General features: G+C 48.3%; 1 protein-coding gene across 1 annotated transcript; it reads left to right on the top strand.

Annotated features, from left to right (window-relative positions):
- Positions 1 to 972: 972 nt before the first annotated feature.
- On the top strand, positions 973 to 15,518 carry HACD3 (3-hydroxyacyl-CoA dehydratase 3). The gene is made up of 11 exons (XM_006269758.4): positions 973 to 1,137; positions 1,820 to 1,862; positions 3,027 to 3,100; positions 6,346 to 6,510; positions 7,260 to 7,311; positions 7,784 to 7,894; positions 8,550 to 8,677; positions 9,247 to 9,359; positions 10,168 to 10,274; positions 12,359 to 12,490; positions 13,465 to 15,518. Exons 1-11 carry the CDS (start codon positions 1,045 to 1,047, stop codon positions 13,539 to 13,541), a joined length of 1,095 nt encoding a protein of 364 aa, XP_006269820.1. The 5' UTR covers positions 973 to 1,044; the 3' UTR covers positions 13,542 to 15,518.
- The last annotated feature ends 52 nt before the right edge of the window (positions 15,519 to 15,570 follow it).

Raw genomic sequence — 15,570 nt, 5'->3', positions numbered from 1 at the left:
GACCTGCCGGCCCTCTCCTACTTCTGGTCATCCTGAACGGATGTCATATTGGTGCTTATTTGCTGGGTGCAGCCAGGCCTGCCCCTTGCGGGAGCTCTGATGCCTGCGATACCCCTGAGTATTGATTATGGAGCAGTCTCGCTTCCCACCTCTACATCAAGCGGCGTGCCCCACGGGTCGGTCCTGGGGCCGGTTTTGTTCAATATCTTCATCAACGACCTGGAAGGTGCGATGCAGCGCGCCTTCAGCAAGTTTGCAGATGACATAAAGGTGCAGGGAGTACTAGTGCTGGAGGGCAGGGCTACGATTCAGAAAGACCTTGCTATATCGGAGGATTGGGCCAAAAGAAATCTCACAAAGTTCAACAAGGACAAGCGCAAAGCACTTCAGACGTAACAGTCCCATGCACCGGTGCAGCCTGGGCAGCAGCTCTGCAGAAAAGCACCTGGCAGGGGACAGTAAGCTGAATATAACCCAGTGGTGCGTCCTTGGTGCACAACGGCGTCCTGGGCTGCACTAGTAAGGGCACTGCCCGCGATTCTTCCTCTCTGTTCAGCACCGGGGAGGCCACACCTGCCGTCCCGTGTGCAGTTTCGGGCCCCCACTACAGAAGCGACGCGGACCCATTGGAGAGAGTCCAGCGGAGCTCAACAAAAGCGGCTGAGGGGCCGGGGGACAGGCCCGGGGGAGGGCGGGCGCTGGGCTGATGTGGCCTGCAGAAGGGAAGACCGAGGTGGGGATTTAACAGCAGCCTTCAACCGGTTGCAAAAAAGTCTGGCGCTGGGCTGTTTTGGGCGGGGGCAGGTGAGAGGAGCCATGGGGTGTCAGGAGGAGGGTGCGGGAGCAGCGCGGAGGCGGTGCAAGGTTTCCAGGAACAAAGCCCCGCACGGCCCTTGCCCCGGCCGCTGGCTCCACCCGTGCGCGGCCCGGAGGCGGCGGCGGCGGCTGCGGCTGCAGGGCGCGTGCGCACGCTCCGCCTGCCCGAGCCCGAGCCCGAGCCCGAGCCGGAGCCGGAGCAGCCGGGGCCTGGCCCGCGCCGCCGCCATGCAGAGCCCCATGGCCAGCCTGACGCCGCACGTGCACTGGGCGCAGCGGCACCACGAGCTCTACCTGCGCGTGGAGCTCAGCGACGTGCAGGTAGCGCCCAGCTGCAGGGTCTGCGGGTGTCGCGCAGCCCTTCTTCCCACGCCCCGCAGCTGCCTGGGGAGGAGGGGGGGAAGCAACCCCAGCTTCTGCTCTTGGTTTCCTTGCCCCCCTTCCCGTGGGGTCTTGCTTCTCCCCACCAGGGAGCTGGCTGGGCCCTCCAGGCCCCCGAAACGCTGGACTTTCGAATCGCACGTGTCGTGCAGGAGCGGACAGAGCAGAGGGCGCGGGGCGATTCTTGTGGTTGGCGCGGAGGACCGTCCCGTCTGCAGGGCTGGGAAACTTTCAGGAAGGTTTCGGTGAAAACAAAACTGAAAAGGGGATAGAGAAATGAAAGTGGACAGGGGAGTTGGGGGAAGAGATGGCTGGAGAAAGGGCGTGAGCTGGACTGGATCAGGGACTAGTATCTCGTGGGTTATCTGGTCCAACCCCGTGCACCAGCATGGGGAAACTATTCCCAAATCCTCCCCGCCCAGTGCTTATCCAGCCTCCTCTTGCAAAGCTCCAGCAAAGGAGTTTCTAACAGTAAGGAAGCGTCGTCACCTGACCTTTAACCTAAATCTACTTTGCTGGAATTGAAAGGCATCGCGCGGTGCACTCCTGGCCAGCTGCAGCTGGGATTCTTTAGCCCAGGCTTAAAACAAGCACGTACCTAAAGCGGTTTCTCTTTCCGCAGAGCCCCAACATCGCCATCACTGACAACGTGCTGCATTTCAAAGGTAGGTGACAGCAGCTGCTTTTCGAGCTTGTAGCGTTTGGGCATCTCTGCAGGGCTGGGTGCCGGCATGCCGTCTGTTGGGACAGAGAATAAGTTGTCAGAGGCAGTTATTGCCATGATTTCTAATCGCTTTTTGTGATCCAGATGAGGTAGGCCCCAGTCCCAGACTCCTCCGCTCACGTGGAGCAGGTGAGATGTAGCAGAGCCTTGGCGGAGCGGCTGTGGTGGTCCTAGGATGAGCTGCATCCATTGATACAAGCATCCCTTGAGAGAGCACCACGTTTCACCTGTTCAAACCCACTCGCCACATGTAAATGTCGGCAGGATGTCCGTGCCTCTCTGCCGGTCACCTCCCTAGCCCAGGAGCTGGAAGTAACCCGGAGCAATCTGTCTGGCACAGAGACCCTGTGCGCAACGGCTAGCAGGAACTAATGTTCAATGGAAAAGGGAAATGGAGCCCTTCTGTGTGGACCGAGCAGCACTAACTTGACCGTGGGGTGTCAGACTTGCAGTAGGAACATCCCAGGGCTGCCTTTTCTCTCTGAAGTTGATCTCATTTGAAACCTCGAGGTCTGTTTCATGCTGCAGGGATGTAAAGGTCTCTTTTAGCTCTGGAGTGTATGGAGAAGAGTCAAGTGTCATCTCAAGTTGCAAACAGCTTTAGGCGAACAGGATCCTTTTGCAGCAACTCCCTAGAACGGAGCAGATTTTTAAGTTGAGCCTGTCCTGTGCAGAGACCAAGTGGATCATGGGGGATTTGCAGTGTGTTACCAGTGGGCTTGCAGGGATTGCACTGCTGCCTCTGGGATAGGACACAGACCCTTTGCTGTGGTGACTCCTGTCAGGTGGAGCTTGCACCAAATGGCTTCCTACCTCAAGCAGAAAGCCCTTCCCAGGGTGATGCTGGGCTGTAGCCACTCTTGATTCCTGTTTGAGACACCCACCGCCTGTTTTGAACTCCTCTTTGTTTCAGCTGTTTAGCATTTCATTTGCATTCGTTCTGGTTTTACATTTCTATTATGCTGTACTTTGATCCTGCAGCCCGGAGGGGCAGAAGAAGCTCTTTATGTTACTTGGTGATTAACAATGATGTGTTTCACCAACACTGTGTGTGGTGGGGGGTGTCCCATGGTCTTGACACTGCTTGTTGCTTCTTTTGTTTTAGCTGAGGGCCATGGTGCCAAGGGGGACAACATTTATGAATTTCAGCTGGAGTTTCTGGAACCTGTCGAGCCCAAAGTACGTATATTTTCTTTCTTCGTGGTGTCCTTTTCAAAGGAAAAGTCTTGCCATTATGTAGTTTAACAAAATGCAAATGAGAAATGACTTGGTTGTAAACCTCAGGCACGCTGCCTGGGGTGGCTGCTTTGTTTCCTGATGCGATTAACAGGCAAGTCTGCTAACGGTCATAGTTCTAGATGCTGGACGGGTTTGCCGTCCGTTCTCTGAGCCTGATTTCCTTGCACTTGGTCATGCAAATAATCTCACTGCAGCCAGTTGCTCTTCTAGGTAATAGTGTACAGGACTGGGCTTTAAATTAGCCACAGAAATGAAGAGTAGATAGATTTAAAAGGTAATTTAGGTGGATTAGTAAAATAGCAGCAAATCTAGGGATTTTGCGTGTGAAGCAGCCCTGATTGGGGAAAATGCCATCTGCCTTGCTGCGATGTGCTGCCTCTGCTACAGGCAAACCTTGTCTCACTTTCCATCTCAGTGTAATGGCAAAGGGCCTGATTGGGAAAAACAACCTCTTCTATCGTTCCCCTCTTCATCAAGAGGAGCACTGTAGGGCAATCATCTGCTGTCCCAGTGGGTGAGGGGAGGCATAGGAGAACCTGTAACATCCTGCAGCCCTTGGGAATAGCTGTGGCAAGACTGGGAGCCAGGGATTTGTCACCTGGGAGATCTCTCTTCTGGTTGGGTAAAGAGGAAGGGAAGGAGACCATCCCTGTTGTAAAGCAGAATTCAACAGATCTCACTAGGACTAAATAGCTGAACTGGGTTTGCAAACCATGGATGCAGAAGTGCTGGGAAAGGAACACGAGTTCACTGGCATGCAGTGGGCAGTCTGTGACTCACGCTGCAGTCTACTTGGAGAGGGCCTCTCTGCACAGATTCGCGGAGAAACATGTCTTCAGATCCCCCTCTGAACAACACGCTTCAGCTGTATCTCTGCTCCTTGGGTCTCCTCTTCCGTGAGCTCTGTCCAGCGACACTCCACACATACAGAGTCCCACATCCAGGTACCTGCTGGGGTGATAGCCTTCCTCCTTGGGTCACTGAGAATGCTGCCTCTGCAGTCGTCGCCCTCCTCCCTTTCTGGTCCCCAGCACTAAAGACAAAATGGGAATCCCCCAAACTCCTTCATTCACTGTTAGAGACACTAAAAACCTGCTGGCAGGGAGTGACATGGATTGAGGTGAGGATGAAAGAGAAATCCTGCCACTACAGGGAGACTTCAGTTTGCAAGCAGTGGAAATTGGAGAGTCTGTGCCCAGAGCGCATGTTGTGCTGGCTGCCCAGATAATTCTGTCTTTTCTTTAACAGAGGCTTGTTCCTTTTGAGTGCATCTTGGATACAGATCTAGACAGCTTTAAAAAAGTGCCTAAGATGAGTTCCAGCATCTCTGTGATCTCACCACGGCCATAAAGCCCACAGGGAGAGGTGACATTTCAGGCACATGGGCAGGGCCCAGGATGCTTGTGGTTTTGTGGGTCAGAACTGACCCTTTCCAGTCCCTTGAAGTCATTAAGGGCTTGGTGTGGATCGTGGCTCATGGTGCTTGATGCATTCTAAACCCATCTTGGTCTCTGGGTGGGTGGGAGGGACAGCGCTGTGCAAAGCAAGCATGGTGGTCGAGAGTTGAGATGGCAAAGGCTTGGTGGCATGGCAGCAAGGGTCGGCATCCCAAGGAAACGGGCAAAGCCCTGGCTTAACCGCAGGGATGGAGCAGGGCTGCCTGATTCCCTAGTTGCTGCACAGACTCGCCACACCTCAGGATTGCAAACCCAGATAACAATGTTGATCCTCCGAGGCAGGCGTTGCTTTTGTCATAATTTCTGGGTGCTTCTGACAACTTTCCAGCCTGTCTCGCTGCACTGCATGACAAGTTGAAGAAGGCAGTGGGTGGTATTGGCTGGGCTGGAGGGAGGAGCACAAGGGCCCACAGGGGGTCACATAGTCTAGCCACCTGCTCATGCCTGACTAAGCCCTCCATGAAGGATGGGACCCTGGGTGAGGATACTCTCTGAGAGGGAGAATGAATGCCCCTGGAGACTGCTCAGTGGAGTGACCGCACCATCCAGGGTGATCTGCCAGCAAGCAAATGCCCCTTAGCAATCAGTGGCTTGGAGCTAACAGTATCATTGCGGCCGGATGACCATCAGCCTCTGCAGGAAGTGGTTCTCTAGCAGGGGAACTCGCACGATCTCCTTGCCACACCCAGGCATATGAGGGCTAGTTCCCTTGTCTTGTTGCAGCCTGTTAAAATGAATGGAGGGTGGGAATGCCTCTTGGCGAGATCATACAGATAGATTATGGGCAGCACAACCAGCCAGGCAGTCTAACTGTCCAGCCCCAGCATAGAATTCTTCACGGGGCTTCCTGCACCTGCCAGAGAATAGGTTTTCCACAAGGAGTTTCTAGCTGACAGATGTTGGTGCCTTTCTGTCACTGGTCCAGCTTCTGTAGCAGGATGAAATCTGGGAGGCGTGCAGGACACAATGTTGGGGGGGGGTCACCTTGCAAATAATATGGCCATTGCATGCAGTGCATCAAAGGAGACCCCCAGAGCTCCTGCCTCTACCAAGCAAGGAGAATCCTTCTGGCTCCTTCAATTCTGTGGTGTGTATAGTTATTGCTAAACAAGTCTGGAAGCACCTGATGATGCCTCAGCTTGTTGGATCAGAAATGAATATGAGATTTCAAAGAAATTAAATTCAAAACCACGCCTTGGTCTCAGCCCAGGGCATTCCAAAGCCACCAGCAACGCAATTCCCAAAGAAAGCTTCCTTTTCCCTCACCTTTTTAATGAAAGAAGCTGAGGTTGCGGCTGCTGCTGCATTACTTCCACCTATTTTTTAACTGGAATTCCCTACTGCATGCTCCTGGGTGCACAGTCCCTCATTATCAAAGAGCTGGTTCCCTTAGCCCCTGAGTCATTTCAGTGTTGTGTGCTGACAAACTCAATGGGAAAAAGCCTGGATAGCTACAAGAAGTCCAGAAAGAACAGGATACCTCATCGCTAGAGGAGGGTGCAGAAAGCCAGGGGGTTAAGCACCTGAAATGCAGATGGGGCTTAGGGGAATTTGAGAATGGAGGTCATGGCTGGGCAGCTGGGATAACCCTGCACTGCTGGTACGTGTGGCTGATCCAGGATGTCACCTTCCAGAACCACCAGCCTGCCCCCAGCTCAATCCAGCCTGCTCTCTAAGGGGCCCTAATGACATGTGTTCACGTGGCCGCCCTCGCCCTTTCTGTTGCAGCCAGCGTATAAAGTGACGCAGCGGCAGCTGAACATCACTGTGCGGAAAAAAGAAAGCAACTGGTGGGAGAGACTTACCAAGCAAGAGAAACGCCCACTCTTTCTGGCCCCGGATTTTGATCGCTGGCTGGATGAGTCGGACGCTGAAATGGAGCTCAGAGAAAAGGTAGGTATGGCCTGCACACACAGGTTAAACCAGCAGCTGAGGTGTGATGGCCTGAGAGATAAAAACAGCCATTCTGTTTTGAAGAGGCTCTGTCTGGCTGCTGAGTTTAAACATTTCCATTTGCTTGGAGTTCAGTGAGCGTGCTGCTCGCAAGATGCAAGCAGAATTGTCACAAGCAGTTTATGTATAATCTTGCCCAGATTTTGAAGGGGAAGTCACAAATGAGCTGGTTTGGGTTTAAACCAAGCCTCACTTGTAACTACTTATGCCTCAAAGTCTTAGTCTGGTTGAGAGTCTCACAGGGTTAGGCACTACACAGACTTCCTTGTTACTTCTCAGGATTTAACACCTGTTAGATCTGCCATTAATGACTGGAGGAGAAACAGAGGATGAATGATCCCTTAACATGAAAAAGAAACAGCTTCAAGCAATAATAACAACCCACAGTTGTCCTAGAAAACAGCTTTTTTTAAAAAACAAGGAAAAGCAAAAGCATCTGCTTGTTAGAGATTCTCACTCATGGAGTGAAAGTAACTCTGCTGGTTAAACAAGCATTTGCTCTTGGGGGAACAGTCTTTCCTGATGCAAAAGAATATGCCCCCCCTTGTATGCATGAAAAATTAAATGCTTGTAGGAAATGTATGTGTAACTGAGTTGTAAATCCCACTAGCTCTGCCACAGGATAGTTAATTAACAGGTCAGTAGCTTATTACACTAACACTTTTTATAACTTTCTCCATCATCTTTAGGAGGAAGAAAGAATCAACAAAATGAGAATAGAATCCAGAGTCCCGAAAGATCGTAAGTGACTGCATCTTTAAGTGCATAAGGCTGATTGGACTTAAAAGACAGTGATAGTTGTCTGTTAATACACACCACAGGCAAAATAGCGCTTTGTAACACACATGCCTCCTTCCAGCGCTGTCGGAAGAAGCTTGATATGTCTTTCTGGAAAATTAGTGCCCTAGACTTCATATAGATCACTTCCAATCACAGTGTCACTGCATTGCTGTTTGATAGGGGACTGGCTTTCGATATATCATTCCTGTAAGCAGGTGACAGGAAAGCCAGCACTCCCCTTGTGCTAGTCCTGGTTTTCCTTTGACTCCAGTAGGCAGATCATACTATTAATAAGGAAGAGATCGATACCTACCTCCAGGTTTGAAAGGCTGAATCGGTGACCTCTTGCTATCCCCATCTCATCCTCCACCCGCTGCAGGAAATGGGAATGCCAGTGCATTTTGCTAACCTGACGTTTAATACTTGATTGCAGCTTTCAGACACCTGAAGAGAGGATACTTGTTCATGTATAATCTTGTCCAGTTTCTGGGCTTCTCCTGGATTTTTGTGAACATGACAGTTCGACTGTTTATCTTGGGAAAAGGCAAGTAGTAGGCACTCTATAGCTGTGCTATTTCTTTGACCCTTACAAAAACTTCCAGATAATGAAATCTTAACAAAGCTGCATTTAGGAAACTGTCAGCACCTCACTGAAACACACAACAGGACACTTCCCAAAGTTGCCATAGCGTTGAGGAGAGGAATTACTGTGGATTTGTAAATGGCAAATGCAGACCCATGATTTAGGGGCAATGTTTGCTTTGTTCTCTAAATACTAAGCTCTCTATCGAAAAATTGTACTGTGGGGAAAATGCCCCTTTTGAGATGTCGCCTTCACTGACATTTGGTATTAGTGAAAGCAGAACAGCCAAGACACTGCTGTTCTTAAGCGTACAGCTGTGTACTGTGTTGATGTACAGTGCTACCATTTCTTTTGTGTACCTTAAGTACTGAAATAATTCAGTGTATTGCATTTCTCCTAGCATAAGACCCTTTACTTGAGCAGGGTAAGGCACTAAGTGCGTCTCCGATAGCCTGCCCAAAAGCCATCTATACAAGGTGGGCAAGCCAACTTTTCAAATCCAAACCTGATTCTGAAATGTATGCGCAAATTGATTGCAGTCAAGGGATGTATTGTTGAGTAGGTTTTGCCATGGCAGGCATTCAAATGCCTTTAAATGCTCTCTTGTTACTTACAGATTCCTTCTATGATACCTTCCACACCATTTCTGACATGATGTATTTCTGTCAGACACTTGCACTTATGGAGAGTGTGAATTCGTTAATAGGACTTGTCAGATCACCACTGATACCTTCTCTAATACAGGTAATGTGGTAAGATGCCTCTTTTTCCCCCATGCCATCTTGGTCACTGTAGTTCTATATTTTATATAGTAGTATTTAGGCCTTACTGCTAAAATAAGTTAATGCAACAGCACTGGTGTTACTCTTGGGATCCACTTGACCTAATTAGGAGGAAACCATGCTCCCCAGCCTGGGCAGTAAGCCCTCTTCTTGGTTTGCCTACCTAGGCCGGACCCCTGGGACAAAAAGACAGAGAGAAGCTGGTGGAGAAAGGTTTCTGTGCCAGGGTCAGTTGCTGCCATACATAAGGTATGGCCAGGCTTCTGAAACATGGCTTCTTTCCCTGCTTCTGGCTAGGATCCAAACACAACCAGTGCAGAAAAGCTACAGGGTTAGGAAACAGCTTAGCTGCAATGGTAGATCCTGGCCTTACAATATCACCCAGGCCTACCACTGCCCTTAGTATCACGTGCTAAAGGCACACGGTGCTACTACGGCTGAGAGCTTTTAAGGGGCAGGGCTAGCTTGCCCCCTGACTGCTGCGTTTGTATCTCTTGTTATACTTACAGGCATGCATGTTTCCTCTAACAGGTATTTGGAAGGAATTTTATTTTGTTCATCATCCTTGGCAGCATGGAAGAAATGCAAAGCAGAGCAGTGGTGTTCTTCATATTCTATGCCTGGAGTATGATAGAAATATTCAGGTTTGTTGGATTTTTGCCATAGCGCTTGTGCATGAATCTCATTTTTAAAGGAGCCTTTACTTTAAAATGGTTTTGAGTTTTGCTTGTGAAAGATGCTCTCTGGCATCAGTATCAGCATTATGGTGCTGGAGAGCCATGTTTGTTTGGACTCAGGCTAGTTGCAGCATAATGCTCTGGTTAGTGCCCTGCGTCTGCCAGAGTCTGAATTGGTTCTAGTGATAGGGATAGGATAGAGCTGCATGCCTGCACACCTCCAAAGACAATCATAGGACTCATTTGCCATGCAAAATTATGCTCTTCAGTTACAGAAGGGGGTGGGGGCAAAATATGGCCCACAGAGCCATTTTGCCCAGCCTGCAGTGGGTCTCTTGGCAGCATTGGGCAGCACTGGGGCACCCCCATCCTGTGCTAGCTTGCAGCTCGCCCCAGGACATCTGCAGCAGCCACTGCCAGATTTTATGGGTTTTGGAATTTTTGTTCTGCCCAATCTCTGCTCTGGTTTTTAGTGCGTCTATTTTTAACTGAGATGGTTGTCGAACAAGCCAGGCAGTTCATTCTCTCTGGGCTGTCTGACAAACAGCTGTGCTTTGGCAGCCTGCTAGAGGAAGAGCACAGCTAAGACAGCCACAGGGAACATCCTCTTTGTGAACACTAAGGCAGGAACTGAACACACAGTCACATCTTAGATAGTCAGCAGGGTCGCCAGATGACACCTCATGGCCACTGTGCACAATCCTGGAACAGCATGTTAAGTAAGGAGCTAACCTCATAAGTGACATCTGTTTTTCTCAAACTGCCTTTGCTCCAGGTATCCCTTCTACATGCTCTCCTCCATTGACATGGAATGGAAGGTCCTCACCTGGATCCGATACACCATCTGGATCCCTCTCTATCCTTTCGGAGCCTTGGGAGAAGGTATGTTTGGGAAAGACCACCTCGCCGTCGCGCTGCTACGTCTTTTGCGAGACTTCCTTTCTTTTCTAGGACCAGTTTGAGATCCATTATGCTAGACAGACAGTAGCGACCTAATTCTTTTGCGAGACTTCCTTTTATATGGAGGTGAACAACAGAGTGTCTGCATCAGAGAACCTGCGTCATAGAAAAAAGATTTGATCAGGACCAAATTGGCTTCAGATTTTTCTTGACAAAACAAAGTTTTGTTCAGCCCCAAACAAAGCTTTCCCCTTTTTTAGGCACTAGTAAGAATCACAAGGGAAATGAGGGGCTTGACTTGCACAACATGGTAGCAGGGGTGGTCTTAAAGTCTTCCTGCCAAGGATGTGGGGAGCCTCCAGATCTTGTGGAGGGCATCTGAGTCCAGGTGTCAAAGACTGAGAGCACTCGCCCAGGAGGAGCCCACAGCCTGGTGGTGAGAAATTGGATTCACATCCCCTCTGGCTAAAGAAAAGCATTGCACTGGTAGGATGGTGGTGAGCTGCCCGCTTCATGGCCGGGGCAACACCAGCCTCTTCCCAGTGCAGGGGCTGGGCTAGGCCTGCACTCAGAGTGGGAAGGAGTGGGGTGGGCTCAGCTGTGCGGGGTGGATGGCAGTGCTGGGAGGAGTGGCTATACCAGGAAGAGGTTCAGGAGGGGGTCAAACTTTCAACTTCCCCCTGCGCCCTCTGAGCAAGCCACCCATGGCTCCATCCTGCTTACGGCCCCAGGGTCCCATACATCATCCTGGCTGGGCAGCACCTACCCTGTCCCACTCCCTCCCTCACTGTGGGGGCCTCGATCTATCTCCCTCCCCCCCGCACACACTTTCCCCTCCACAGACTTATCTGCAGGGCACTACTCTCTACACTGCCCAGCTCCATTCCTGTAAGTTGGTTATTGGATCAGTATTGGCCAATGTGGCCAGCCCCAATATCGGCATCAACCATGAAATCAGTGCACCCCTTGTTAGCAACCTTGCTGGTAGTCTGGGAGAGGGCTGAGATGGCACTAGTGGGAGAAGCAACCTTACCTTTAATCTGCGGAAGTTGGGAGGACACTAGTGCTGCTGACAACTGCTGTGCTTGCCCTGTGGATAGACAGAGAACCTCAGTTTCCAGCAGTCAGGTTGGCAGTTCTTATTCCCCCTCTAACCTGGCCCACCACATTTCAGAGGAATTTTTTAAAGACATCTTTACATAGCCAGCATTGCACTCCTCCCTGCTCTGACCTGGGTTTTGGGGTTACACTCATGTGAGCTGTACCTTCTGCTGGCCAATCCAGGTGAAGACATCACTAGCAGCTTTGGAGAGGAAATTGCATATTTGGCTTTGGCTGGAGCAAGGATGCAGGAACCAGGAACAATCTTGGCTCCAAGAACATGAATGTCCCATGGTCCAGGGAATGCCAGTCTTCTGGGGGAAACTCCATCCACGCAGCAGTGGTTGTGGCAGAACTGCAGCCCCTGACTCCTCCACTCCGAAGGGGGTCAAAGCCATGGAGCTGGAAGTGCTTTCTCTAAGCTGCAGCTACTGCTCCTGTAGAGCTCTACGGGCACAGCGTTTCTGTGAGGAGCCCAGCCAGATGACGCTTGGAGAAGCAGGACCCATGGGCTCCACTCTTTTCCAGGACCAGTTTGAGATCCATTATGCTAGAGAAACAGTAGCAATCTAATTCTTTGTTCACCTCCATATGAAAGGAAGTCTCACAAATGTGTTTACATTAACTTTTCTGCATGAAACAGCTTGGAGTTCTTCTCCAAAAATGTTGCACCGCTGGTCTGCAATCATAAGAGAAACCAGCTGCTGTAGCCATAAGAGAAACAGGCTGAGTAGTCCCTTTGCTGCAGGGAATGAGCTCACAGCACTGCTCATCGATCCCAAGGGCTAAAGTCTGGCAAAGACCAGGACTTTGGGGCAACTTCATTTAAAATAACAACTTTAAGTTGATTTATGCTGAAGTCACTATTTACCAAATAAGGAAGACATTTGAGAAAGTTCCTGTTTGACTAGCTGTATAGTTTACCTTGTACTTGACCTCTCACCTGCTTCACTTTCTGCTTTCAGCTGTCTCTGTGATACAGGCCATCCCCATCTTCAGTGAAACAGGAAAATTCAGTTTGAGATTGCCAAATCCACTGAACGTCACAATCAACTTTTCATTCTTTCTTCAGATCTACCTTATATTATTATTTTTAGGTAGGCCATTCTGGGTTTTTTTGTTGTTTTCCCAGCTGTTGAAAAATCCAAAATCAGTGGTCAGGGAGGGGCGGGGGGTCGGGATGCAGGGAGGAAGACGACAGCTTCATTTTAAAAAAATTAAATTATTAGCATATGTTTGGGAATTAATCATAACACCAGTTTCTATAAGTTTAAATTCTTCTTGCCCGTGTGTTATGTCTAAATATGTTAACCGAACAAATTCAGAGGTAAAACAAGTGAATAATAATGGTTGCTTAAAAAGAAGACCTAGAACATAGATTACTTTGAGGTACATACAGATAGAGATGCTAAAAACTTTATAGTTCAGCATGATAGAGATGTTTAACTAGACTGTCATTGCACCAATGCAATATGAAGGAGTAGTCCTCTGGAAAGCAATATAGGAGATTTCTTAACAGCAGCCTATTATATAAAAGTGATGTTTACCTGTGATCAACTACACCTGTTTGTTCTCTATTAGTGGATCTTTGATAAAAGTGTGGTGTCTTGGCTGAAGCTACTGATTGAAGCTACTGATGTCAGAGGAATACATGTTTTCAACTCAGGATTTACAAACAAAAACTTAGCACCCTAACTAGATGTCCATTCTGTCAGACAAAGTAAATCAGAGTGACACTTTTCCCCCCGTCTCACTGGGGATCCAGTCTGATACAGCCTCTGCAAGTTTTACAACACTTCTTTCCTTGCAAGTTCCCTAGAATTATTTTACCTTTTTCTGCTACCTTTCAAAGGTGACAACCTGAACTCCTGAGCAGCCTTGCAGTACCAAAGCAGTGTTTTTCTTTAGCTCTCATAATTAGACACCTAAGGAAAAAATCATTTAACTATTATTTGCAAGTGCTAGTTTGAGAAATGTGCCAGTTCCTGAATTTTTGCAAAAAAAAATGTCTGGCATAAATAATTTGCAGGGATCTTTGGCATCAAGTAAACATTTTCTCTCTCTCTTTCAGGACTGTTTATAAACTTCCGTTACCTTTACAAGCAAAGGAGGCAGAAACTTGGACCAAAAAAGAGAAAGATGAAGTAAAGTCAGCAAAGCTGTGATTTTGATTCTTACCTAATTTATCTTAAAGATGAGATGAGCCTGTGATTCTTACAGTTTTACCCATTATGCTATAAATAATTTTGTACAGTTCAATGATCACGTTAGATTTCTTAGCATCTTCGGAAAACATTCCTCTATACTGTATTTAGTTACTCTTCAGTCATATATGCATGGTATTTAATGTTGAACAATGACCTAATACTTAAATTTATATCCCATTGACCACCACGTTACCAAGAAATCCTGTTATCTGCATATAATATGCTTACAAGAAAAGAAATGGAGCAGCACTGAATAGAAAAAGACTAGTTATTTTGAATTGGATATTTGCTCTTTTAATATTGCATGCAGATAAGGCTTCTGATGTTGGGATATATCAGACCATTCATTCCCAAAAAGGTTTGGGGGATTTATTAATGATCAGTGGGAACTTTGCTTTTTTTAGCAGCATTCTCCTGATTATAAATAACCTGGAGGTACAACTGGTTGGCTTGGACATGACTAACTTGTTCTTGGCTTGCATGCAAGTTTCTCTACCAGTGCAGCAGGAGTACCTTGTGTTCCTGAACAGCGCCTGTCTGGCTGCCTATGTCCTATCCAGTCATTAGTAGTGGAAGCAGCCTAGTCCTTCTGATGTCCCTCGGTGGCTTACCAGGTAAAACACTAAGGCAGCAGCTGCTTTGTGCTGTTGTGTGGCTTTTAACTCCCCCCCCCTTCCTGACTGAGAATTTAGATACTCGAATGTTGGAAAACCAGGAAGTTCCCTTTGTTCTCAGTATCCTGAAAAAGACATGAGCACTGCATTAGGAGGCACACAGGTAACACTGAGGTATTAGCGTAGCAGAGGCAGCTAGTCCTTGCTTTTGTCGGGAACTGCGAGGGGGACGTGATGGATCAAATCGTGCTGACATGGAAACAAGCATCGGTTTTCCTGTTCCCTGAATACAAGAGTGCAGCTAAGGAGCTTGCCAAGTGTACTTGCTTACCCACTCTCAGTATGGAGTGCTGGGGGTCTGTGTTGATCCAGGAAGCTGCAGGCTGTTTTGGTGCCACAGACCAGATAGGGGAGAGTCAAGCAATGCTTTCAGACACTTCACTGTTTGCATTAGAGATATTTTTTTAATACCGTCATAGAGAAATTGCCCCCACCCTGGCATCAGCTATTTTCAGTGGTGGACCCTCTCCCTGCACCTCCACCTTGACCTCCTAGACTTCAGCCCTGTCTTGCTTCTGTGGTTAAATTTAAAAGCCTGTAGCAGCTTGCAGTATTAATGCAGGCTAACAGCCATAATCCAGAAGCGTCCCCAATGTTCTCTACACCCCACTGTTTGCATGGCTGTTGGCTGTGTGTTAAAAGTGTTGTAGGAAAAAGGTATCTGTCCTTCTTATTCCCAGCTCCCAACTGATCAAACTGTTGGCTGTTTTTTTCACGGTTAAACAGTCCCAGTGCTACTTCCTGTCAGGCTAGGGTAAGGACACACAGATTCATTGGAGGGCATTTTGCAACGAACAGTTTTATCAATGAAAGACATTAGGTCATGAAGAACTTCTGCTGCTTTTGAAATGTCTGGTGAATGAACCTTTGGCTCATGATGGCAAAGCCGGGGCACAGACAGCTTCCTCAGGAGAGGCAGGGCATAAATTTATAAACTTACTGCTTCACTACTGCACACACATTTGCATACATAAACCTGCTTGATAACAGTTGAGGGATCATATAGGTTAGTGTTAGTACTGAAATCTCGTTAGCACGGCAGGGATGTTGCCTTCCATTATTTTGTTCGAGCTCCTCAACAGGGCATTTATTCTTTATTATAGAATGCATATTCATAACAACATGACATTTCTCAGTTAAGTTGTAATATCTGGTGTAAGTTGTTACAGACCATAATCTCCTGAGTTTGCTAGTTCTAAAAGCAACAGAATATGTGTTTCTATCAATAAAGATTTACAAGCAAAGTCCTCTTTTGTGGTGTTCTTTGTACAAATGACTGGAAACAATTTGTTACCT

Source organism: Alligator mississippiensis, chromosome 11, assembly GCF_030867095.1.
Source record: "Alligator mississippiensis isolate rAllMis1 chromosome 11, rAllMis1, whole genome shotgun sequence".
NCBI lineage: Eukaryota > Metazoa > Chordata > Crocodylia > Alligatoridae > Alligator > Alligator mississippiensis.
Note: the sequence above shows the minus strand (reverse complement) of the source record. Positions and strands in the feature narration are given on the sequence as shown.

Coding starts and splice junctions, on each gene's coding strand:
- HACD3 (XM_006269758.4), top strand. CDS start 1,045: ATGCAGAGCCCCATGGCCAGCCTGACGCCGCACGTGCACTGGGCGCAG. Junction 3,101..6,345: donor TGGAACCTGTCGAGCCCAAA/GTACGTATATTT, acceptor TTTCTGTTGCAG/CCAGCGTATAAAGTGACGCA. Junction 10,275..12,358: donor TTTCGGAGCCTTGGGAGAAG/GTATGTTTGGGA, acceptor TTCTGCTTTCAG/CTGTCTCTGTGATACAGGCC.